This window comes from Mesoplodon mirus (assembly GCF_964341445.2).
Source record: "Mesoplodon mirus genome assembly, chromosome: 3".
Classification (NCBI taxonomy): Eukaryota; Metazoa; Chordata; class Mammalia; order Artiodactyla; family Ziphiidae; genus Mesoplodon; species Mesoplodon mirus.
In genome coordinates this window covers 133,136,711-133,164,377 of record NC_138978.1, presented here as the reverse complement: position 1 = coordinate 133,164,377, position 27,667 = coordinate 133,136,711, and the positions used below count along the sequence as shown (strand labels likewise).

At 39.3% G+C, this 27,667-nt stretch overlaps 1 protein-coding gene across 1 annotated transcript in view; it reads right to left on the bottom strand.

Annotated features, from left to right (window-relative positions):
- PLD5 (phospholipase D family member 5) overlaps window positions 1–25,511 on the bottom strand; it is a gene marked incomplete at both ends in the record, with an annotated part of 465,875 nt that extends 440,364 nt beyond the window's left edge. Inside the window, one exon of the mRNA XM_082613900.1 lies at window positions 25,323–25,511. Within this exon, the coding sequence (XP_082470026.1) occupies window positions 25,323–25,511 (189 nt within the window). The remainder of the gene's footprint in view (window positions 1–25,322) is intronic.
- Window positions 25,512–27,667: the final 2,156 nt, after the last annotated feature.

The following is a 27,667-nucleotide window of genomic DNA, read 5'->3' as shown; positions in this document are numbered from 1 at the left end:
AGACCCTTTAAAAATTGCCACTTTGGCAAGATTTTCACATGCTCTGTGCCTTCGAGAAGCATCTGCCATTTTTACAAAAAGGAAAGAGATAAAAGACTAAATTAAGGTGAATACATTTTCCAGCCCCAGTAGTTTATCTCAATCTGCAAACATTTTTGCCTTACTAACCCCTCAACACATGATATTCTACCCAGACCTACCAACTTTCTTTCCTTGAACTGAATGCCAGTTCTGTGACAGTTTTTCTAAACCCAATATAAAATTAGGTAAAGTGAAGTATCTAAATAGAAAAAGTTATCCTAATATAATAAGACAACTATATAAAAGTCATAGCGAGTAAGGGCTTGCCTCTTTTGAACGCCTGCCTGAACACTGCTCATTGTTGATGCTCCATCAGTATTAATGCCAATTCATTTGCATCTGCTCCACATGGCCCCTGAGCAACTACTTTTCTTTCTTCCTCCTTTACACTCAGAAGATATATGGTCTCCCTAGTCATCTTTGTCTTTGTTAAAGAAAATGGGCAAAGTGATGGTAAAGCACTTCTTTCACAAACTACTTTCAGCAAAGCCCTAGAAATTGTTATCTTGCCGTTACTCCATTTTTTCGTAATATTTTCTAGAGTGAAAAAGCTATAACCATAATGATAATTTCATTTGGGGGTTTCAAGGATACCCTTATGAATAAGCAACCAATATGCCTACATTTGTGGTGTAAATAGGAACTTAGAAGGATGAGAAAGTGGAATTACTTGGTGGCTTGTCAGGAGCAGCACAGGTATGCAGGCTGACTAGAGTGAGCAAGACTCACCTTGAAATGAGAGATGGGAGGCTCCAAAGACAAAGGTACATGCTTCACACTCTCACACTCCTGAGATACCACACCAAAAGTGTGTCTGCCTTGGAGTGCTACAATTACCAAGCATTTCAATGCCTATCTCACCATATTTCCTTTTCTTTTTGCCCATTCTTTTCTTGGTTCTGCTTAGAGATGTTTTTTTAGTGTGAGTGGGCTGATGTTGAAAAGATTCCAAGTAAATTTTCAAAGTGAATTTAAAATCTCAGAAGATTTTATCTTGGCTCAGAAAATCGGGAACCACGACGGCTGACAATGGAAGACCCCTTTTCAACACACAGGTCAAGTATCTAAGCATGAAAAAACAAGTTGGAAAAATAATGCCAAATTGGAAACCAGGGAAAGGAGTTATTGATGCCCAAGTGTAGAACTTGATTCTCCAACAACAGACCACTGACCTTGGAAAAAAGAAAGAATGAGAATATCTGTATACACAAAGAGGTGTGTGTGTGTGTGCACATGCATACACACATACACATCACACACAATATTAGGATATGACATAAAGTCACTGTACCACTCAGCATGCCCTATCATTTGCTTAGTGTAAGATTTCTTTCTATCATCTGAATGAGAATTTATGGGTGGGGTTATAAATAAGATATTTCAGGACTTTGATGAAAATTTCAAATGATGATGTTCATCTTTATCAAAATATGCGTCTTGAACTTTCGCTTATATATAAAACTACTAAGTATTTCTCTTATTAGAGCCTTTTTAGAGTGGACTTAGTTGGAACTAAAAATGAAACATCTCCTTTTTAAACGTATATATGAAAAAATATCTTAAAGAATGTATTAGGAAGAGACAGGAAAAATACAAGATAAGCTTGTAGCATTTTGTAGTACCAGAAGGGAAGTACTCAAAAAATATAAAGATAGGGACATTTCCAAGGGACACAGGAGACAAACTTAAAGAGCTCCCAAGAGCCAAAGCAGGAACAATTTATGGAATAAAATAAAAAACATAGAATTGGATTCTACCCACAGTATAAAATAAATATCCAACAGATCTACTGATAAAATAAGTGACCAAACAATAAATATTGGGGGAGAAGAGATACATCTTCCTTACAGAAGAATTCCAAATAATAAATGCAGCTACTCCTTAGTCTAGGAGTTGCTGAGTATGGGGATCTGGCATTTAATGCCTCACTTACAAATATTAGTGCGTGGAAAGGGGAAAACAATAACTTTACAGTGGAGAAGCCAGGAAATCACTATCTTAACCAAGTGATCAAGATTAATGTTATCAGTAATGTCATGTGGATAACATATGCCCCTTGATATGATGAGAAAGGCATTTCACCTCTGAAGTATTCTTTCTAAAAACCCATAATCAGTCTGTTCAAGAAAAAAAAATCAAACAAACCCAGAGTGAGGGACATTCTACAAAAGAACTGAGCAGTGCTCCTTAAATCTGTCAAGGTCATGGGTTCCAGTCCTAGATGGCAACATATGAGGCTCCTGAACTCACCTCCTCCAATTGTCACACCAAATCTGTAGCTACACATGGAACAATTGCTTTTGAAAGAATCCAGAAACAGCTGAGCAACTCCTTCACACTGGGCAAATGAGATAAAAACCACTATGAAATGGTAAGAAAGGTTGAGACACACTGATCAATCAGGAGGAAACTCACAACTCCTAGCTTCAACTGAGGAGTGAAGGGTTTGGATCCAGCATCTACCACCCCAACTTCTAAGACTTACACCAGAGGAACAAGCTCCCAAAACACCTAGCTCTGAAAGCCAACAGGGCTTGCATCCACGAGACTCACAAGGCTATAGCAAGCACAAAAGCAGTTTTTAACAGGCTCATGAGAACTCACTATGGCTAGGGCTCAGAGCAGAGGCAGCAGAGAAAAATACCTATCTTCCAGTCTTTCCCTGAAAGAGACCAATTTTTGTATCTTCAAAGCTGCAGTCTGAGAGTTAGGTTCTAGTTTAACACACATCTAGGGGCCAACTGCAATCCTCTCTGGAGACCTGGGAGGTTGGTGGCACCATTTTCACATTCTTCCTCTACCCCACTCCAGGTCACTGATGTCTCCCTGAAAGGAGTTTGTGCACACATCTGGCACACTGGCTTTTGTGGCTGTTGCCCAGGGAATGTACCCCTTGAACATCTGGCTCAGGTGGCCAGCATGGCTTGCATTTGAAGGTTCAACAGAACTATAGCAAACAAAGATATCATCCTTAACCAGCTATTTTCCCAAGGCTCAACACAGAGACGGCAGAGATTAATGTCCATCTCCAAGTCTTTCCCAGAAAGAAGTCTATTTTCATATTTAAAAGCTTCTGACTGAAGGTCTGGCCTCCAATCAACTTGCATCTAAGTGTTCCCAGAGATCTTCCCCTTTGGGACACTGACAAATCTTAGCATGCCCTTAACTACTAGGGATCCACTAAGAACAAAGAAGGCAGTTTGGAAAATCTCAAAGGTTAGAGAGACAACCAAGAGTTAGGGCTGAATGACAAGGTTCATCTCCTACATGAGACCACTCTTTCAAGACTGGGAGAGGTGGTTGTTTTACCTAAAGCACAGAAACCAACAGAGAGTCAAGGAAAATGAAGAAACAGAAAAACAGATTCCAAACAAAAGGGCAAAGTAAAATGCCAGAAACAGACCACAATAAAAAAGAGATAAGTGATTTATATGACAAAGTTCAAAATACTGCTCATAAAGCTGCTCACTGAGGTCAGGAGAACAACACATAAACGAAATGAGAATTTCAACAAAGAAATAGAAAACATAAGAACCAAACAGAAATCACAGAGCTGAAAAATAAGTTAACTGTACCAAAAACCTCAATAGAGTGGTTCAACAACAGACTAGAGAAGCAGCAGAAAAATTCAGCGAATTTGAAGGTAGGATAGTAAAATTCACCCAATCAGAGGAGCAAACAGAAAAAGAATGAAAAAAAGTGAAGTTAGTTTAAGGTACTTATAGAACACCATCAAGCAGACCAATATTAACATTCTAGGGTCTCAAAAGGAAAAGAAAGAGAAGAAGGGGCAGAAAACTTATTCAAATAAATAATGGCAAAACTCCCCTAACCTGGGGGAAAAAAACAGACATCCAGATCCAGGAAACCCAGAGAGTTCCAAATAAAATGGATCCAAGGAGATACACACCAGAACACATTATAAATAAGTTGTCAAAAGTAAAAGACAAGAAAAGAACTTTAAAAGAAACAAGAGAAAAGCAACTTGTTACATACAATGGAACCACCAAAATACTATTATTAACAGATTTTTCAGCAGAAACTTTGCAGGCCAGAAGTGAGTGCCATGATGTATTCAAAGTGCTCAAGTTCTAAAAAACTGCCAACTAAGCAATATGCTACCAAAGCTGCCCTTCAGAACTGAAGGAGAGAAAAAGAGTTTTCCAGGCAAGCAAAAGTTAAGAAGTTTATCACCACTAGATCAAATATACAAGAAATGTTTAATGAACCTTCATTACAAGCTGAAACAAAAACACAGTAATTAGTAATAGGAAGATATATGAAAGTATAAAACTCAATGGTAAAAGTAAATATAGTTAAACTCAGAATACTCTTTATTGTAATAGTGGAGGATAAATCATTTCTTAATCTAATATGAAAGTTAAAGAACAAAAGTAGTAAAAGTTAAAGAACAAAAGGAACTATAATTACAAAAATTTATTAATGGATACATAAGATTAAAAAAGCAAATAGTGGCATCAAAAACACGAAACTTGCAGGGGAAGTAAAAACACAGAGCTTTAGTATGAGTTCAAACTTAAGCTGAAATCAGTTTAAAATAGACTATTATAAATATAAGATATTTCATATATGCCTCACAGTAATCACAAAGCAGAAACATATAATAGATACACAAAGATCACAAAAAAGAAATCTAAGCATTACCATTACTGAAAATGAATAAATCACAAGTGAAGAAGCAAAAGAAGGAAAGAAATTTAAAACAACCAGAAAACAATTAATAAAATTACACCAGTAAATCCATATCTATCAATAATACTTTACATGTAAATGGAATAAATTATCCAATGAAAAGACACGGAGTGACTAAATGGATACAAAAAGCAAGAGATATACTGCCTAGAGACTCACTTCAGATGTATGGACAAACACAGGGTGAAGGTAAAGGTATGGAAAAACATATTCCATGCAAATAGAAACTGAAAGAAAGCAGGGGTGGCTATATTTATATAAAAGTAAATTTTCAGCCAAAGATTGTAATAAGAAGCAAAAAAAAGTCATTATATAATGATAAAGGGGTTAATCCAATAAGAGAGTGTAACATTTGTAAATATTTCCAAACCCAGCATAGGAGCACCTAAATATATAAAGCAAATACTTACAGACCTGAGGGGAAAGCCAAACAATAATATTAAGGGACTTTAATATCTCACTTTCAAAAATGGACAGATCATCCAGACAGAAAGTTATTAAGGAATTATTTAATTTAAACTATGCACCAGAGCAGATGGACTTAACAGACATTTACAGAACATTCCATCAAACATTAGTAGATATACATTCTTCTCAAGTGCACATGTACATTCTCCAGGATAAATAATACTTTGGACTAAAAAACTAGTCTTAATAAACTTAAGACTGAAATATCAAGCATCTTTTCCAACCACAATGGTATGAAACTAGAAGTTGATTACAGGGAAAAAGTAGGAAAATTCACAAATATGTGAAGATTTTTAAAAGGCACTGAATAACCAATGGGTCAAAGAAGAAATCAAAAAGGAAATAAGAGAACATGGTGGGTCCAGCAACTGGCAGGCATAACAGGTGGCACTCCCCATGGCCAGGTGCCTCAGCCACTGCCCACAGGGGCCTAATGTTCCTGGAGGTTCTAGGTGGAGTCCTGGGAGCTGAGGGGGACTGGCAGCCACTGCTGAACATGAACAATGGATAAGGCAAGAGCCCCTCAAGGTTTCTCATTTTTCTGTTTAAGATTGTTGCCATAGCCCTCTCAGTGAAATGGAAATGCACACAGGCATTGCAGAGGCAGTTGTTTTAAGTAGATCCCTGAGAGGCCAGCAAGATGGCAGAGTAGAAGGAGGTAAGCTAACTCCTTTTTACAAAAACACCAAATTAACAACTAACTGCTGAACAACCACAGACAAAAAAAAATTAATGCTGGAACCTACTAAAAAAAGATAACCTACACCCAAAGACAAAGAAGAAGCCATAACAACACAATAGGAAGGTTGCAATCAAGATAAAATCAAATCCCATACCCACTGGATGGGTGACCACAAACTGGAAAATAATTATACCACAGAAGTTCTCCAACAGGGGTGAAAGTCCTGAGCCCCACATCAGGCTTCTTAGTCTGGGGGTCTGGAAGCAGGAGGAGGAGCCCCCAGAGAATCTGGCTTTGAAGGCCAGTGGGGTTTGATTGCAGGAATTTCACAGGACTGGGGTAAACAGAAACTCCACTACTGGAGGGTGCACACAAGATCTAGTGCACAGTAGGACCCAGGGAGAAAACCAGTGACCTCATAAGAGACTGGGCCAGACATATATGCTAGTATTGGAGGGTCTCCGGCAGAGACGGGGGCGCTGCTACGGCTCACTATGGGGAAAAAGACAATGGCAGCTGAAGCTCTGATGAGTACTCATTAACATGAGCCCTCCTAGAAGCTACCAACTCCCCCCAAGACGTAGCCCCACCCAACAGCCTGTAGGCTCCACTATTGGGATGCTGCAGGCCAAACAACCAAAAGGGAGGGAACACACCCCCACCCACCAGCAGAAAGGCTGCTTAAAGTCTTCCTGAGCACAGCTCTGCCCACAAGAGGGACAACACAGAGCTCTACCCAGCAGTGGGCAGCTACCAGTCCCTCTCATGAGGAAGCCTGAAAAAGCTTCTTAGACAGCCTCATCCACCAGAGCACACACAGCAGAAGCAAGAAGAACAACAAGGCTGTAGCCTGCAGAACAGAAACCACTATCATAGAAATTTAGACAAGATGAGACAACAGAGGAATATGTCCCAGGTGAAGGAACAAGATAAAACCCCAGAAAAATAACTAAGTGAAGTGGAGATACGCAAACTACAGGAAAAAGAATTCAGAGTAATGATAGTGGAGATAATCCAAGATCTCAGAAAAAGAATGGAGGCACAGATTGAGAACATACAAGAAATGTTTAAGAAAGACCTGGGAGAAATAAAGAACAAACAGAGAGGAACAATAAACTACCTGAAATGAAAAATACAGTTTTTTTCTTCTACAGCTACAAGAAATCAATAGTAGAGTAACTGAGGCAGAAGAACAGATAACTGAGCTGGAAGACAGAATTGTGGAAATCACTGCCACAGAACACAATAAAGAAAAAAGAATGTAAAGAAATGAGGATAGTCTAAGAGACCTCTGGGACAACATTAAATGCACCAACATTCGCATTATAGGGGTCCCAGAAGGAGAAGACAGAGATAAAGGACCTGAGAAAATATATGAAGAAATAATAGCTGAAAACTTCCCTAACACGGGAAAGGAGCCAGTCACCCATGTCCAGGAGGCACAGAGAGTCCCAGGTAGGACAGACGCAAGGAGGAATACATCAAGACACATAGTAATCAAACTGACAAAAATTAAAGACACAGAAAGATTATTAAAAGCAACAAGGGAAAACAACAAATAACATAGAAGGGAACTGCCATAAGGTTATCAGTGATTTCTCAGCAGAAACTCTCCAGGCCATAAGGGAGTGGCATGATATATTTAAACCGATAAAAGGGAAGAAGCTACTACCAAGAATACTCTACACAATAAGGCCTTCATTCAGATTCAACAGAGAAATCAAAAGCTTTACAGACAAACAAAAGCTAAGAAGATTCAGCACCACCAGGCCAGCTTTGCAACAAATACTAAAGGAACTTCTCTAACGGAAAAGGAAAGGCAACTAGAAACAAGAAAATTAAAAATGGGAAAGCTCATTGGTAAAGGTAAACATAAAGTAAATGTAGGAAACTGTCTGAACAAAAATATGATGTCAAAACAAGCAATTCTGAGAAGAAAAGAGCACAAAGGCAGGATATTGGAAATGCATTCAAAATTAAAAGACCAGCAACTTAGAACAATCTTTGATAGACTGCTATATCAAAAACTCTTGGTAACCGCAAATCAAAAATCTAAAATAGATACACACATAAAAAAGGAAAAGAAATCCACAAACAATATTAAAGTTAGACATCAAATCACAAGAAAAGAAAACAAAAGAGGAAGGGAAGATAAAAGACCTGCAAAAAAAATCCAAAACAATTAAGAAACTGGCAATAGGAATATACATATCAATAATTACCTTAAATGTAAATGGATTAAATGCTCCAACCAAAAGACACAGGCTGGTGGAATGGATATAAAATCAACACCCGTATATATTCTGTCTGCAAAAGACCCACTTCAGATCTAGGGACACATACAGACTGAAAGTGAGGGGATGGAAAAAGGTATTCCATGCAAATGGAAATCAAAAGAAAGCTAGAATAGCAATACTCATATCATATAAAATAGACTTCAAAATAAAGACTGTTATAAGAAACAAAGAAGGACAGTATATAATGATCAAGGGATTAATCCAAGTAGAAGATATAGCAATTGTAAATATGTATGCATGCAACAGAGGAGCACCACAATATATAAGGCAAATACTAACAGCCATAGAAGGAGAAATAAACAGTAACACAATAATAGTGGGGGACTTTAAAGCCCTACTTTCATCAATGGACAGATTATCCAGATAGAATATCAGTAAGGAAACACAGGCTTTAAATGACACATTAGACTAGACAATGGATATGTATAGAGCATTCCATCCAAAAGCAGCAGTACACATATTCCTCTCAGGGGCACTTGGAACATTCACCAGGACTGACAATATGCTGGGCCACAAAGCAAGCCTTGGTAAATTTAAGAAAATTAAAATCATATCAAGCATCTTTTCCAACCACAACACTATGAGATTAGAAATAAATTACAGGGGAAAAAATGTAAAAAACACAAACACATGGAGGCTAAACAATATGTAATTAAATAACCAACAGATCACTGAAGAAATCAAAGAGGAAATCAAAAAATACCTAGAGACAAATTACAATGAAAACACAAGGATCCAAAATGTATGGAATGCAGCAAAAGCAGTTCTAAGAGGGAAGTTTATAGCAATATAATCCTACATAGAGAAACAAGAAAACTCTCGAATAAACAATCTAACCTTACACCTAAAGGAACTAGAGAAAGAAGAACAAACAAAACCCAAAGTTAGTAGAAGGAAAGAAATCATAAAGATCAGAGCAGAAATAAATTATATAGAAACAAAAAACAATAGCAAAGACCAATAAAATTAAAAGGTGCTTCTTTGAGAAGATAACTAATATTGATACACCTTTAGCCAGACTCATCAAGAAAAAGAGGGAGAGGACTCAAATCAATAAAATTAGAAATGAAAAAGGAGAAGTCACAACAGACACCACAGAAACACACAGGATCATAAGAAACTACTACAAGCAAATATATGCTGATAAAATGGACAAGCTGGAAGAAATGTACAAATTCATAGAAAGGTAAAACCTTCCAAGACTGAACCAGGAAGAAATAGGTAATATGAACAGACCAATCACAAGTAATGAAACTGTGATTAAAAATCTTCTAACAAATAAAAGTCCAGGACCAGATGGCTTCACAGGTGAATTCTTTTTTTTTCTTTTCCCAGGAATATAGTATTTTATGAACACTATGGAGAAGTATTTTCCAAGACAAATATAAAAGACATAGTTCCTCTTTAGTGACTATAAAAGAAATCCATCATCTTAACTTCTGTATTTACAGTAAAAAAAATTTTTTAACTAAGTTTAAGAAATCTTTACTAAGAATCATATATATGCCCAACATCACAGTAACCACAGGTGAATTCTATCAAACATTTAGAGAAGGGCTAACACCAATCCTTCTCAGTCGCTTCCAAAAAACTGCAGAGGAAGGAACACTCCCAAATTCATTCTACGAGGCCACCTTCACCTTGATACCTAAACCAGACAAAGATACTACAGAAAAAGAAAATTACAGACCAGTATCACTAATGAACATAGTTGCAAAAGTCCTCAACAAAATACTAGCAAACAGAATCCAACAACACATTTAAAAGATCACACACTAGGAACAAGTGGGATTAATCCCAGGGATGCAAGGATTCTTCAATATATGCAAATCTATCAATCTGATACACCATATTAACAAACTGAAGAAGAAAAACCATATGATCATCTCAATAGATGCAGAAAAAGCTTTTGACAAAATTCAACACCCATTTATGATAAAAACTCTCCAGAAAGTGGGCACAGAGGGAACCTACCTCAACATAACAAAGGCCATATATGACAAACCCACAGCAAACATCGTTCTCAATGGTGAAAAACTGAAAGCATTTCCTTTAAGATCAGGAACAAGGCAAGGATGTCCACTCTCACCACTATTATTCAACATAGTTTTGGAAGTCCTAGCCATGGCAATCAGAGAAGAAAAAGAAATAAAAAGAACACAAATTGGAAGAGAAGAAGTAAAACTGTCACTGTTTGCAGATGACATGATACTATACATAGATAATCCTAAAGATGCCACCAGAAAACTACTAGAGGTAATCAATGAATTTGGTAAAGTTGCACGATACAAAATTAATGCACAGAAATCTCTTGCATTCCTATACACTAATGATGAAAAATCTGAAAGAGAAATTAAGAAAACACTCCCATTTACCACTGCAACATAAAGAATAAAATACCTAGGAATAAATCTACCTAGGGAGACAAGAGGCCTGTATGCAGCAAACTATAAGACACTGCTGAAAGAAATTAAAGATGATACAAACAGATGGAGAGATATACCATGTTCTTGGATTGGAAGAATCAATATTGTGAAAATGACTAGACTGCCCAAGGCAATGTACAGATTCAATGCAATCCCTATCAAATTACCAATGGCATTTTTTACCAAACTAGAAGAAGAAATCTTAAAATTTGTATGGGGACACAAAAGACACTGAATAGCCAAAGCAGTCTTGAGGGAAAAAAACAGAGCTGCAGGAATCAGACTCCCTGATTTCAGACTATACTACAAAGGTACAGTAATCAAGACAATATGCTACTGGCACAAAAACAGAAATATAGATCAATGTAATAGGATAGAAGGCCCCAAAATAAACTCAGGCACCTATGGCCAATTAATCTACAATAAAGGAGGCAAGACTATATAATTGAGGAAAAATAGTCTCTTCAATAAATGATGCTGTGAAAACTGGACAGCCACATATGAAAAAATGAAATTAGAACATTCTTTAACACCATACACAAAATAAACTCCAAATGGATTACAGATGGATTACAGATCTAAAAGTAACACCAGATACTATAAAACTCTTAAAGGAAAACATAGAACCCTCTTTGACATAAATCGCAGCAATATCTTCTTTAATCCACTTCCTAGAGTAATGGAAATAAAAACAAAAATAAACAAATGGAACCTAATTAAATGCAAAAGTGTTTTCAAAGCAAAGGAAACCACAGACAAAACGAAAGACAACCCACAGAATGGGAGAAAATATTCTGCAAGAGATGTGACTGATAGTGGATTAGTCTCCAGAATTTACAAACAGCTCATGTGGCTCAAAAAAAAGAAAAAAAAACAAAAAACAAAAAAAACAATAAAAAAATGGGCAGAAGACCTAAATAGGTATTTCTCCAAAGAAGACATACAGACGGCCAAGAGGCACACGAAAAGATGCTCAACATCACTAATTACTGGAGAAATGCAAATCAAAACTACAATGAGACATCACCAGTTAGAATGGCCATCATCCAAAAGTCTACAAACAATAAATGTTGAAGAGGTGTGGAGAAAAAGGAACCCCCCTACACTGTTGGTGGCAATGTAAATTGGTACAGCCACTATGGAGAACAGTATGGAGGTTCCTTAAAAAACTAAAAATAGAGCTACCATATGATCCAGCAATCCCACTCCTGGGCATATATCCAGAGAAAAAGATGGTTTAAAAGGATACATGAACCCCAATATTCATTGCAGTGCTGTTTACAATAGCCATCGAAAGATGAATGGATGAAGATGTGGTACATATACACAATGGAATATTACTCAGCTTTTAAAAAGAATGAAATAATGCCATCTGCAGCAACATGGACAGACTTGGAGATTATCATACTAAGTGAAGCAAGTCAGACAGAGGAAGACAAATATCATATGACATCGCTTATATGCAGGATCTAAAAAAAAAATGATACAAATGAACTTATTTACAAAACAGAAATAGACTCACAGACTTAGAGAAGGAAGTTATGGTTACCAAGGAGGAAGGTTGGTGGGGGGGGAAGGATAGATTGGGAGTTCGGGATTGACATGTACTCACTACTATTTTTTTTTTTTTTTTTTTTTTTGTGGTACGCGGGCCTCTCACTGTTGTGGCCTCTCCCATTGCGGAGCACAGGCTCCGGACGCGCAGGCTCAGCGGCCATGGCTCACGGGCCTAGCCGCTCCGCGGCACGTGGGATCTTCCCAGACCGGGGCACGAACCCATGTCCCCTCCATCGGCAGGTGGATTCTCAACCACTGCGCCACCAGGGAAGCCCTCACTACTATATTTAAAATAGATAACCAACAAGGACCCACTGTATAACACAGGGAACACTGCTCAGTATTCTGTAATAACCTAAATGGGAAAAGAATTTGAAAAAGAATAGATACATGTAAAACTGAATCACATTGCTATACACTTGAAACTAACACAACATTGTTAATCAACTATGCTCCAATATAAAATAATTTTTTTGAAAAAAGGAAATCAAACTATATTGAGACACATGAAAAGGAAATACAACATGTCAAAGCTTACGTGAAGCAGCAAAAGCAGTTTTAGAAGGAAGTTCATAACAGTAAATGTCTATATTAAGAAAGAAGAAAGATATCAAATAAACAACCTAACTTTACTCCTCAAGGAACTAGACAAGGAACTGAATCCAAAGTTAATAGAAGAAAGGAGATAACAAATAACAGAATGGACACAAATGAAATAGACACTAAAAAGACAATAGAAACTAAGAGCTGTTTTTTTGAAAAGATAAACAAAATAGACAAACCTTTAGGCAGATTTACCAAGAAAAAAGGTAGAGAACTAAAATAAATAAAATTAGAATTGCTCTTTCTTCTAAGAGCAGGAACAGGAAGAAAAACAAGGATGGCCACCCTCAGCACTTTTATTCAAAACAGTATTGGAAGTCCTAGTCACAGCAATTAGGCAGAAAAAAGAAATAAAAGGCATCTAAATTGGAAAGGAAGAAATAAAATTGTCTCTATCTGCAGATGACATGATATCATATATAGAAAACTATAAGGACTCCACCAATAAACTGTTAGAAATAAACAAATACAGTTAAGTTGCAGGGTACAAAATCAACAAACAAAAATCTGTTGTTTATATACAGTAACAATGAGCTAACAGAAAGAGAAATTAAGAAAACAATCTCATTTATAATCACAGCCAAAAGAATAAAATACCTAGGAATAAATTTAACCAAGGAGGTGAAACACCTATACACTGAAAACTATAAGACACTGTTGAAAGAAATTGAAGAAGACACAAGTAAATGGGAAGCTATTCCATGCTCATAGATTGGAAGAATTAACATTGTTAAAACGTCCACTCAACCCAAAGAAATCTACAGATTCAAAGCAATCCCTATCAGAATTCCAATAGCATTTTTCAAAGAGAAGAATCCTAAAATGCATGAGGAACCACAGAAGACCCCAAATAGCCAAAACAATTTGAGAAAGAGCACACTCCCTGATTTCAAACTATTTTACAAAGCTATACTAACCAAAACAGTATGGTGTTGGCATAAAAACAGACACATAGATCAACAGAACAGAATAGAGAGCCCAGAAATAAACCCATGCATATGTGGTCCATTAATTTAAGACAAAGAAGCCAAGACTGTACACCGGGGAAAGTACGGTCTCTTCCAATAAATGGTGTTAGGGAAACTGGCCAGTCACATGCAAAAGAATGAAACTGGACCACTATACACAAAAATAATTGAAAATGGATTAAAGATTTGAATGCAAGACCTGAAATCATAAAACTTCTAGAAGAAAACATAGGCTGTAAGTGCCACGACATCTGTCTTGGTGATAATGTTTTCGATTTGACATCAAAGGCAAAGGCATCAAAAGCAGAAATAAACAAGTGGGACTACATCAAACTAAAAAGCTTCTGCACAGCAAGGAAACCATCAACAAAATGAAAAAGTAACCTACCAAATGGGAGAAAATATCTGCAAATCATATGTCTGATAAAGAGTTAATAACCAAAGAATTCATACAACTCAACAGCAAAGAACAAACAACTCTTTAAAAAATGGGCAGAGTATCTGAATAGACATTTTTCCTAAGAAGACATAGAGATGGACAACAGGTAAATGAAAATATGCTCAACATCACTAATCATCAGGGAAATGCAGATTAAAACCAGAATGGGATATCACCTAACACCTGTTAGAATGACTATAATAAAAAAGACAAATAACAAGTGCTAGTAAACATATGGAGAAAAGGAAACACTACAGCACTATTGGTGGGAATATAAATTGGTACCGCCTCTATGGGAAACAGTATGCAAACTCCTCAAAAAATTAAAAATGCAACTACTGTATGATCTAGCAATCCCACTTCTGAGTATTTACCCAAAGGAAATGAAAACAGGATACTGAAGAGATATCTGCACTTCCATGATCACTGCAGCATTAATTCCAATACTCATGATGTGAAAAGAACCTAAGCATCCATAAGCAGATGAATGAATAAGATGCGATATACAAATATATAGAATATTATTCAGCCATGAGTAAAAAGGAAATCCTTTCATTTGCAACAATATGGAGGAACTTGAGGGAATTATGCTAAGTAAGGTAAGCCAGAGAAAGACAAATACTGCATGATATCACTTATATGTAAAATCTAAAAAAAAAAAAAACCACTCAAACTCATATACTCAGAGAGTAGAAAAGTGGTTGCCAGGGCCTGCAGAATGGGGAAAATATGAAAAGGTTGGTAAAAGTGTAAACTTTCAGTTATAAGATGAATAAGGTCTGAAGATCAATATAAACATAGTGATTACCAGTGATAACACTGTGATATAATTGAATTTTGCTTACAGAATAGAACTTAAATGTTCTCACACACACAAGAAAAAAAATAAATATATGAGGTGATGGATGTTTTCATTAACTCAATGGCAGGAAATCTTTAAATATCTTACAATTTTATTAGTCAATAATACCTCAATTAGGCTGAAAACAAAAACTGTCAAGGCCATAAAAAAATGAAGAAAACCTGAGAAACTATCACAGACCAGAGGCTGACTAAGGACACAGGACAACTAAATGCAATGTGTTATCTTAGATTGGATCTTAGAACAGAAAAAGGACATTAAAAACTGGTGAAATTCTAATGAAGTCTGGAGTTTGGAATTTAACACTAAGGGAAACTGAAACTGGGGTGAGGTATGTATAGGAAAAGCCTTTACTATCTCTACAACTTTTCCATAAATCTAAAGTTATTCCAAAATAAAAGTTTATTTTTCAAAAAAAAGATGTATTAGGAATCTTACAGGACAGGCTTTAAGCAACGTGTGCACAAGTCATGGATTGCAGCAAGAAGAACTTAGGGAATGAAAAAGTTTGGAAACAGACAAGTCAGGAAGTCATAGTAGAAGATTCTTAATAATCAAGAGTGGAAGGTCTTTAAAGGGATTTTGGCAGTTTTGACACATTCCCTGCTGTAGAGTATCTCACAGTCCCTGATCAAGTGCATTCAGCCAGAACAGGGCAGAGGCCAAATAATGAACCAGCAGATTTAGACATGGCAAAAAGTTAGACTAAATTATTTGTGAAAAATTTTTAAATTAATATTCTTCTTGACTAATAAAAACAAAGACATATAGAAATAAAAACTAAAAAAAAAATAATTCATGTAAACAATAGCATTAGATATTGGAATAGGTCACTAAAGTGGCCCTAAAACTCTCACTTCCCAGGTCTTAAAAAAACTGGATAGAATCTCAAACAAACTACAGATGGTTTAGATACAGCCTTGTCTGTTATCTTCTCCAGCTGACATTTAATCACAACCCTTTTCAGGAGTTTCTCATGGAGCTTCTGGTGTTTCTTTCCACTGAACTCTTGTTGCATTTAACATCTTAGCATTTGTCTGTCAAGTAGCATAAGTAGTGTATGTCACCTCGTTCTTTCACTTGTGTATAAGTCCTGCCTCCCTAGCACATATTCATTCATTCATTGTTTCAACAGTCAAGTCAGTCAATATTGGATGTCTACCAGGCACTGTGCTGGGCATTAAGGGTACATTGTTATAAATAAGAAACCACTGTTGTCCTCAAGCTTTCCAATGAGGTCAAAAGATAGACAATCAGGCAATTTTTAAAAAACAGTGTATTAAGTGCTATAACAGATGCTTGCCCATGATGTTATGGGACCACATAAAAGGGGTATTTAACCAGACTTTAGGTTTAGGAGTGAAAACGTTTAAGCTGAGTTCTGGAGAACTAGACCATATGCAACCTGATGTCAAAGGCCCAATCACAGACATTTGAATTTTCTCAAGCCTTAAGCTCAGCTCCTTGCAGAGAGCAGAAATTAGACTGTTTGTTAATTATGATCATAATAATATTGATAATATGGATCAAGACAATAACAATGGCTGTGTCCAAGATACAAAGATGAGTAAGGAAGAATTCCAACTCTCAAGGCATTTCTGGAATTTTCCCTGTTCCTCCTTGTACCCATCACGCCAATCACAATTCCTGGGACATGCTGGCACTCGATAAATATTTGCTGAATGGATGAGCTTTCTCAGACTCCCCACATCCAGTCAAGCACCAAGTCCCATGAACTCTTTTTTTTTTTTTTAATAAGGCTGTTTCATTCGTGTGTTTACTGGAGTAGCAGGGTTTTTTTTGTGGGGGGGGGGGCATGTGGCACAGCTTGTGGGATCTCAGTTCCCCAACCGAGATTGAACCCGGGCCACAGTAGTGAAAGTACCAAATTCTAACCACTAGACCACCAAGGAACTCCCCCCATGAACTATCATTTCACAATATTTCTTACATCTGTTCCTCGATTTTTCTACTTTTCACCACACTCTTTTGTTACTTCCTATCCCTACCACTAAAAGAGAATTTACACTGGTCCCGCCAGCAAGCCAGGCTCTTCTTCCTCAACACTGCAAGCCACCAGCAGGTTTTCTGAAACCCAGACTTGCTAACTGAAGTGCCTACTGAAATACCTCCTGTTTGCTTACAGAATAAAGCTGAACATCATCAGCATTATTACAATTCAAATCCTCAAGCCCTCCGTGGTCTTGTCCTAATCTACTGCTGTGGGTGTTTTCACACTCAACACTCACTTAAACAAACCCTGTCCTCTAGTCATACTTGTTCACCCACTGGTCTTCCAAACAGGCTTTTTGTTGACCAGATTCCACTCAAAAGCCTTGGTTCAGGCCAGTCCTATATCCAGCAGCTCTTCTTCCTAGGCTCCTAAGACCCAGTACAAAACTTTGCCTAGGGTGAAGCTTTCTTTGACCACCTTTGTGTATAGTGTGAAAGAGAAACCACATTTTTTTAATACAGATATACAACTGACTCAACACCATTTTTTTAAAAGACCGTCTTTTTCCCAGTGCACTTCTGTGCCTGTCACTTTTGTCATAAATCAAGAACCTGTCAATAATAACATATACACAGGTCTGTTTCTGCACTTTCTGTTGATTGATCTATTCAATTATCCTTACACCAATACCACGTTGCTTTAATTAATCTAGATTTGCTATCTGGAAACAGTCGACTAAGTTGTTCTTCATCAAGATTGTCTTCTGTATTCTTGGCCTTTTGCATTTTCATACAAATTTTAGAATCACTTTTCAACATATACAAACTTGTTGGGATTTTAACTGGAATTGTATCTACTCTATAGATCAATCTGGGAGAAAATTAAAATGAAGTCTTATCAATCTCCTTAAGTATTTGATATTTTTATGTTAATGTAGATGGTAACAGTTTTTAGTTTTATTTTGAATTGTTTTTCATAATTTGATTTTGTATAGTAACTTTGTATCCAGTGGCTATGATAAATCCAGTGACATTATTAATTCATTAAGTGTTATCTGTAGTTTATTTTGTTCAGATGTACAAAATAATATCATCTGTTAATGACAATTTTACTACTTCCTTTGAATTCTTACTCTTGCCTTACTGCATTGGTTATGACCTCCTGTACAATGGTGAACAGAAGTGATGATGATGGACATCTATGCCTCACTATCCAGGTAGATATTTTAAAATATTTCACCATTAACTATGATTCTTCTTAAAGAAACTCTTTATCAGAATAATGAAGTTTCCTTTTATTTCCAGTTTGTTGAGAATTTTATCATGCCTAAGTATAGAATTTCATCAAACACTTTTACTTCATTTATTGAGATATGGGTTTACTTTCATTCTGTTAATGTGATAAATTACATTGACTTTTGAATTTTATATCAACTTTGTATTACTGGAATAAATTTAACTTTGTTATAATATGTAATCAATATACGACAGGATTCATTACCTATTTCATCCTTGTCTAAACATGTCCTTTGAAGACAGGGTTTTACACTACTTTGCGTTTTTCTGTATTATTCATAACAGTAATCATATTATAACTATATTTATAAAATTGTAAGCATCTTGAGAGAGGGCAAAGACTTGCTTTGGTCTTTGTATACTCTCTACTATTTGGAACACAGTATACATCACATAAAGGCTTGTTGAATGAAAGTTCTCATAATCTCCTAACAAAGTGTCTTTCACATAAAAGTCACTCTCAATAAATATCTGTTGATGATGAGTGTGTCAGTTAGTGCTTTCTTTACTTCAGTGAGTTCCATCTTCTCAATTTAATTCCTCGTTATACCTGTAATAGCCCTAACAACTTATTGGCAGGAGCACAATTATAGCTGAATTCAGAAAAAGAATATGTTCACAAGTTTCACCATCTACTCTAGAGGATAAAAAACCATATTTATCACCCAATTGCCATAACATCCAGTCCCATGATACCCAGTCAGGTAGTCCAGCTTGGGCCCACTTCATATGTTAGGCATCAGTGAGATTTTCCAATGTACATAAGTCTACCTGGGAAAGTTTGCCATGTTCTTCATTCTGCTTCATAAGCCCTGCTTAATAGCTTGATTTTTGATTTTAGAAACTGGGCTCTTTTGTCTCTGTTTCTGAGAAAAATTTAAACATACGTTTTTGGTAAAAAGGTCTGTCTCTTCACAACCACTGTGTAGCATTTCAACTGTAACTCAACATTTATGCTGTACTCTCACAGCACAATTTATGTAGGTATGAATTTGAGACAATCAGTAATTTTAAATGTCCCCAACACATACACTTGAAGCAACATCTCTGGGTTGCTACTTTACCACAAATTCTACCTCTGCCTAACTATGCCATCTACCAGTCAATTCAGTACAAGAACATAACATATTATAGTTACAGCCTTGTTCCAGAAATTCAAAAGATTCATCAGATTTCTTGATCTTTAGAGCCAGAACAGAAGAACTGGAAACTGTTACATAGGTTTAAACCTGAGACAGATACAGAAATCTGTGAGCAGAAGTGAAAACTTTCAGAGAAAGGAGCCAGAGGAAATAGGTAGTGGCTATTACATGGAAGAAGGGAAGAAAAAGGAATCTTAGGTTCAGTAGTCTTGAGCTTCTCAAGTTAAATATATTTAATATATCACTGACAGTGATTATGTTAAAATAACTCAATAAGCCATACCCAACAGAGTTCAAAGAAGTCAAAGTTTCTTCAAAACAAACTGAAGTGTCAACCTACAGTCCATTAGTAGAATAAATATATACCACCTAAAGTAATGGCAAATACAATAATGGACACAACACTGAGATGCATTAGAACACACTCAAGAGACATCTAGACTTTCATTTCTTGACGCATGGGTTAGAGAGGCAGAGAATTCTGCCTCAGCCTATTCTGTTTATCTAAAGTCACAGTAAATAATCCTGGTAAATGTTAATGTGCTTAAATGTTTGCCAGACTAAAATTATCCAGTCTGGCCAAAAATACATAAACATAAAAAAGGATATTTTCTCCTTGTTCATTTGTTTGTTTCGCTGGTTAGTTGGTTGATTTTTAATGATACATTTTAAAGATGCATTCCCTTAGGTTGAACTTTGTCTTTTGGTGCTTTACTGATCTGCTCTGTGGAGTATAATTACTTTCACGAATGTGCTCTGTGGGACATAAATAACATTACATAATATGAGCCTAGACCACGGTGACCAAGTTTGCTCCAATCCATGTATTCTTCTTTGCTCATCATGTGAATAATTTATTCCAGGAGGCAAGTGTGCACTTGGCATTTATCTACTATTCACTGGTAACATAAACTCTATTTAAGTTTGAAAATTCACACTTAGACATTTTTTTTTTAGTGAGGCAGTTACTAAACCAAGCAACACACTAGGGCTCACTACAAGTGTGAACATTAAGGATTCTGTCTTCTACTCTTTACAGTTTCTCTCTTCTGCTTTCCCTTTCCATTTTAAATAGGCTTTCTGAGCCACCATGCAAATAAATATCACCACCAGAGCAAAGCTGGGGAGGAAAGCAGAAGTTGGGGACGGGGCAAGGAGTTGGTCTCCACTAGCAAAGCCCACAGAGAGAGTGAGAACAAGAGTCAGCCTCAGAATGGCCAGGCAGGGAACCAACAGGGGCCCACTGGCCCAGGAAAGAAGCCCCCAGAAAATGGACCAGAAGCCAGGCAAAGAGGCAACTTAACAGGCCAGGAATGGTGAGCTGGCCTTGCTGACAAAAGGACTCATACACTTCTGGGTCCAGAACTATAATTCAGGCAGGCTGATCTCAAATATGAAATCTGGAAGCTCTTTGGGTGGAGGGTGCAGGCTCAGCCAGGCAACACCTGAGCAGCAATTATACCTATAGATATTGTGTGTTGAGCATTGAGCACGGGCCATATGCTGTGCTAAGAGCTTTATGTCTCATGGTCATCCTTATGAGCTAGTCATGGATGTTCTCTTTCTCCTTCTTTTGGGTCTTGGTTGAATGTACCTTCCTCACCCCCTTTCAAGAAAGCCTTGGCCAGGAAACTTTCTTTGGCCAACTATCATGAGTCAAATAGATGCACCACTTCTGGGTAGAAGTACTGAAAGGCGTTACATGATTCACCAGCTTCCCTTCAGCTGATTTGACAATCATGAAAACAAGTATCAGGATGGAGCTCCCAGCAGGCCAGGCAACTAAGATGTGGAAAATACCCTGCTGCTATGGATTGGATATCTGGATGCTTATGCCCCCCTCCACCCCAGCCGAATTCACGTGTTGAAACCCAATCCTCAATATGCTGGCATTTGGAGGCGGGGCCTTTGGGAGGTGATCAGGTAATAAGTCTGGAGTCCACATGAAAAAGATAGTCTTCAGAGAGCTCCCCCATCATCACCACCACCACCACCACCACCACGTGAGGACTCAGCAAAAAGATGACTATCTATGAACCAGGAAGCAGGCCCTACCAGACACCAAATCTGCCTGTGCCTTGATCTTGGACTTCCCAACTTCCAGAACTGTGAGAAATAAATGTTTAAAATCCACCCAGTCTGTTATAGCAGATCAAACTAAGACACCTGCCAACATGCACAGGTGAGAAGAGTGAAAAAAAATTTCTTTTGTAGTACTTACTGAGCCCCTGCCATAAGGGGACTGTGCATCACTGGAGTATAGGCATGGACTGTCTCCATGAATCACCCAGTAAACCTGCAACTCCTTATGGAGGACTGTGAATGTACATCCTGGTGACTGTGGGTCCTTTGCCCAGGTCTATCTAACCAGAGCCCCACTCTTAACCACACTGTGGCAAAAGCTAACTGAACAAGCAGGAGAGAAAATAAGACATCCCCATCTCCATAAAGAGCATCAGGAACTTCTACACACACAACTGGCATCAGACCAAGTGACTTAGCAGAGTAGTCACTGCAACTCTCTAACTTTGTGGGAAAAAAAAAAAAAGTCAGTCAAGGCATATACCACCAAAGGACACCAGCCTAATGTTACACCCTCCTCTGGGATAGCCAAACTGTATTAAATGGTGACTCTCAAAGTGATCCAGCCCCAGGGAGGGTTGACAGAGCAGAGTGGGTTAGAGTTGAAAAAGTGGCCCCATGCTCCTCTTCTTTGCTAGATCATAACCTTCACTTTTACATTATACCTAAAGTAAACATGGGATCCTACAGAGAATAAGACTTCCATTGTTTCCCAAACCTAATGCTTTCTAAAGCCATAGGCGTTATGAGGCAGAACAGGAGGCAAAAGATTCTAAGAACCAAGACACTATTTGCAGCTAATAAGACAACATTCTACGCAGGGCCCAGAAATTTTACTTTTTCCTGAAATTTACAAGTAGAGTTCAAAATCTAGAATTCATGGTATAAACATAATTTCCTTGTATCTTCTAATCATGACTTAAGAACGGGAGAATTCCCTCACATACATTTATTTCTTAATGGGTATTCATCTTAAGTATCAACCAACCAACAACAGGAATCAAATTTAAAGATGGGTTGAATGTATTCCAATCCTTAATCATTCAATTTCTGTCATTTTTCTCTTGTCCAATCTGGGATTAGTCCTGTAGCCTTTAAACTAGAAAAGGAGAGGTAAACTATTCTCATTTTTAGCAAATTGAGTGGAAATATATTCTCTAGCTGTCACTTTACATTGTGTTATTGACTTTCAGATTAAGCAATGCCTCTGAAGTCTGGACAGAGTCCAAACTCCGTTTATTGGGATGACTGAATATGCGTACCATTTGAAGCCATAATTTATTTATGGCCTTAATACTGGATTGGCTTTTAAAGCATGAGCAAAACAATAGGAGGCTGTTCTCATGCATATGATCTCCATTATAATTATTCATTTTTTAACATAATAAAAATGGCAGTCATCCATTTGATTAGACAGATCAAAGGGGTCAAACTACCATCTATCACCTTTGAATTTCACATGATACACTCATCCTAATCTCTGCAACATCTAAATCTGAAGGTGTCACATATGTTCAGAATGTTGTCTATCATAAAGTCAACATTACATTTTCATGCTTTGTGTGGCAATAACATACTGGGTTATATTTGTTATGGGTTTTTAGATTTCATATATCTAATTAGAAATTAACATCAAACTACTTGAAACATCGTAGTGTAGACAACATAGGACAGATGAGCTTGAATGAATATAAAATTACATTGTTATGCTAATTTAATTTTTCATAGAACTTTCATAAATATTATTTCACTAAAATGTTTGTAGATGTTTCAAAGGGGCAAGAGAATATCCCAAAAAAAATTTCACTGGAAGCAAAGCCCCCTTTCTAACTGAAAGCAAGTGTACAGGAAAATATCAGAACAGAATACATGTTTCATGATATGTATTTGAGAAAGCAAACAAAACTGTTACTTTGATTTAAATAACAAAAGAGGTAATTTTTCAAAAAATAAGTACAAGGTTGTATTTTGTAGCATCTGAGTGAAGAAGAAAGCATAGATTCTTATGTGCAAACAACCAGATCTCACTTTCCTTGGTCTCTAAACCCTCAGCAGGCACTGAGCATCCTATACTCATCCACAAAGGTGAGGCTGCCGTGGCCCACCCTGTATGACTTAATACTTTCAGTGAAAATCTAAAAGCACACATTTAAGTATAATGTGTGCAATGTCTGTGACTCAAGGAGACATAGTCGTAAAAGGTGGCAGTATTGATTTTCAGTAAGAAAATAAAGGAACTAGACCGGCTAAAAGCACAAGCTGCAAATGAACACATATCAGAGTGACACTGAAATGAAGACATACTCTATCACCATCCTAAGGGTAGACCATTCTCCCTAGTACTAATAAAATGACATCAGGATCCAAATTACAGGAAGATGCTATTTGCCCCTCTTTAATAACCACAGGTTCCTTCGCTAATTCTGGAGCTTGCATTTTTAAACAGATACTGCTGCCTTTCAAACAACTTGCATCCTAGAAATCTCCTTCAGTTACTTCCATGGTCTTAAGGATCTGAGGCATCCATTTGATATTAGGAAATTGTCTCTACACACAAGACAGCATGCACCCCAATTCAAATCTTTAAACCTGCGCTTTCAGACTTGATCAGGCCCTAACAGAAAAGGCAAAGACCTTCCTTTCAGACTGGGTAAGAGGAATACTCCTTTGCCCTCTTCCTCCTGGGAAGCTAGTTGCTGCTGAAATGCCCAAGAGAAGAGAAGCGCGCGGAGTTGGGGGGGGGGGGAGTCGGGGGAGGGGTAGGTCCTTGCGGCGGTAGATGTGTGAGTTCCAGAAGTTCTTTCTATCATAATTGGTGATGTGACCCAAATACAAGGAAACCTCCACATTCCATTAACAGACTCAATTTGGATTATGCAGCTCCGCGGAAAGAAACGGCATTTTCTCTGTAGCCAGCTGTGCTGCCCTCGAGATAACTCTCTTAGTTTCATGTTAACATTTGGTTAAGGAGATGCTGATGGGTCAGATTTGACACTGTGAATCCACTAAACGCCGTTTTACAGGGACTTTTTCTCTCCTTAATGGCGAGCCCTAGGGGCTCGGCCCCAGCGCCAATAACGTTTCCGGCGAAACACGCACTCTTTGGGAGAGGGGGGTCCCCGATCGCCAGCCCCCACCCTCCAGCGGCGAGTCCCAGGAGCAGGGAGATCTGCTCTTCCTTTCTCTGTTTCCCCTTGCAATGTGCAAACCCCTCCCTAGCGGGGCGCAAGTCGAGAGGACCGCCACCTGCTCATCCCAGAGGATACGCTGCAGAAAACTCGAATGGATCGTGCGCGGACACAGGCTGGATGCCAGCGGCGACAACTTTACGGATTTGTTAATGTTAGTTCTGGACCGGGTAAAATAGCCCCAAAGACGCGAGCAAACGCCCCTCTAAAGGCCACTACCTTGCAACGCCGGCTCCTTGGAGCCACGCTGGGGCAGTTCCCCTTTTTGCTCACAAACGCACTGCGAACGACCCCCCCGCAGTGGAAGCCCGGAGAGGTCGAGGTGTGCGCGGCCAGGCAGTGCGGAAGGGAACAACCCCGCCCCGCCCCTCCCCTCCCCTCCCCTCCCCTCTCCTCCCCGCAGCCCGCTCCTTCCCGGCAGGAAAGTGCTGGAGAGGCCCCGGGCGGGCGCAGGACCCGGACACCCCGGCCCCAAGCCGGGCCGCCGGCGGGGTCCCCGCGCCCGGCCCCGGGGCGCGCGTGTGGCAGGTGCAGGGCCGCGGTCGGGGGAGCGAGCCGCGCTTACGTGCTCCAGCTTGTCTTTCCTCCGGAGCCAGACGCTGGCGCTGTAGTCCTGCTGCTTGACGCTGCTGTAGAAGTTCGCGCCCACTCGGGTCAGGCTCGGCGAGGGCTCCTTGGGGCGGCTTTTCAGCCTCATCTGCTCAAAGCCCTCGTGGGGGGAGGCCGAGAGCCACTCGTGCTGCCGGATCTCCATCCTGACATGACCAGGCGGCGGCCGGCGCGCAGCGAGCTCGGGATGGGCGTGCGAGAAGCCGGCCGGGGCTGAGGGAGGAGCGAGCGGGCGCGGGCAGGGCGCGGGGAGCCGAGCGCGGGCAGGGCGGGGTGAAGCTGGCGGGGAGGGAGGGGGAGGAGAAGGAAAGGAAGGGAGGAGGGAGAGGAGAAAGATGGGGCAGGAGGGAGGCCGCGAGCTAGGGTTAGGCGCGAGGTGCGGGCGGCTGCGGTCCCGGGCGGGCGCTCAGCATGCCAGCCCCCGGCTGAGTGCGGCGGGAGGGGGCGGGGGAGGGGGAGGGGACGGCGGGAGGGGGGAGGGGCTGCGCGCGCCTGCAGGTTGGCGCAGTGAGGAGGCAGAGGGCTGCGAATCCGCCCGCCGCCCCTCCCCACGCGTCTAGGCCAGCGGCGGCCGGGCGGCGGACCTGCCTTCCGCAGCCTTCCCTCAGCCGGGCTCCGAGTCTTCCCCTCGCATTTTTACTTGAAAGCGAAGAGCAGCTGGAGAAGTCGGCGCTGTCTCCGCGCCCCCTCCCTCCTTGGCATCACCCCGCCTTTCCCCCACTCGCCGCCCCCGACCTCTGCCTCCCCTCTTTCTCAAAGTTCAGTAACTTCCAGCCTCAGGAGCCCATTTGTCCCACCCTGGGGGAATCCGAACAGAGGGTGTCCAGCAACCCCAGAAAATGGCCCCAAGGACGAGTGTCTTCTTGAGCCTGGCACGCTTTCCTTTGGAGGGTGTAGTGATGCAGACCCTCCCGGTGCGGTAGCCCAGCGGCGGAGCGTAGCTCCCAGCAGCCTCGCCCCTCGGCTCCTGGGAGGGCGATTCCGGACCCCTTCTGCAAATACTCCGCCTCCACTCCGTTCTGAAGGCTCTGGGGCCCGAGAGCCGTGCGGTTCTCTTCTTGGTTCGGGGCTCCCAGGGCCAGGTTTTACATCCCCAAAGCTTTTTACCCGGGCTTTCCCTCCCAGGCCCAGACTTAAGACAGGCTGCCTCGACGATTTTTTAGAAATAAGGCGGCATACTAATAATTAAATCTTAAATCTCTATCTTTTTCTATTTTTGAAATCAACGTTTTTCAAAGCATTCTTTGGTTTTCCAAAAAGCTGAATAACAACTAGTGTTAAAGATTTCTCAGGTCCATTTAAAAGCTTGTTAAATGTTTGAAAGCTAGTGAAGTGTACTGGAGTGTTTAAAGGGAGCCACAGATGGTAAACTGAACTCTCTAGCCCTTGGCAGAACTGTTCCCCAGAACTGTCCACCTTGCATTATAGTTTCAAAGAAAGACTTTCTGGGTTGGAATTTGATGAAGTTCTGTGAGGGCAAGCATTGTGTAGCATACCCCTTTAGAGTCTCCATATGAGAGGATGGTATTGTAGTAATAGTTGAAATAGAATCCTATGAGCAGTCAATTTGAGGATGAAGCAACTACATATAAACAACACACACAATTCTTGGTTATTCTAAATCGGTTTTCTTAGGAGCTGAATTGCATTGTGTAATGTGTACCCCAGTCTGTGGGTTGTCTCTAAATCTCACAGTTATTTTGCAAGACACAGGTTATTCACCCCATTTTCCTGGTGAGGGAAGGAACTGAGACTCAGGCATGAATCACACTTCAAAGCAAGGATCTGAACCATGATTAAAAGGCTGCTAATGCTATACATTCCGCTGTCTTGTCTCTCATATTTTGCTACTACAATTTAGCTTTCACTGCTTTTGCTTTTTGAAGTATAAACATACAATTTAAATGGTTACAAGTATATATATATACATATATTTATATATCTTTTGTAATATTGGTGTTAGAAAAACCAGCCCTTCTGCAAAGGCTACCTCTGCTTTTTGCTCTATAAGATTACACTGTAGGTCATGTGATATAGCCAAACCTTGGCAAGTGACAGATTTCCAATTCAGAGTACTAATGAAATGTTCCACTGTAGTAGAATTTAAACAAATGGTTTCCATATCAAGTCAGGTTTTCATATTGAATAGATTTTTTTCTTCACTATACCTTTTTAGGGGAAAACACTGTAGATACTACTATCATTATTTTTTAAAGGAATAGACTGGTAGTATATGTGTTACAGGCCAACTACTGAACTGAGCATTATAATCAATTAATAGATAATTTTTTATGATCAAAA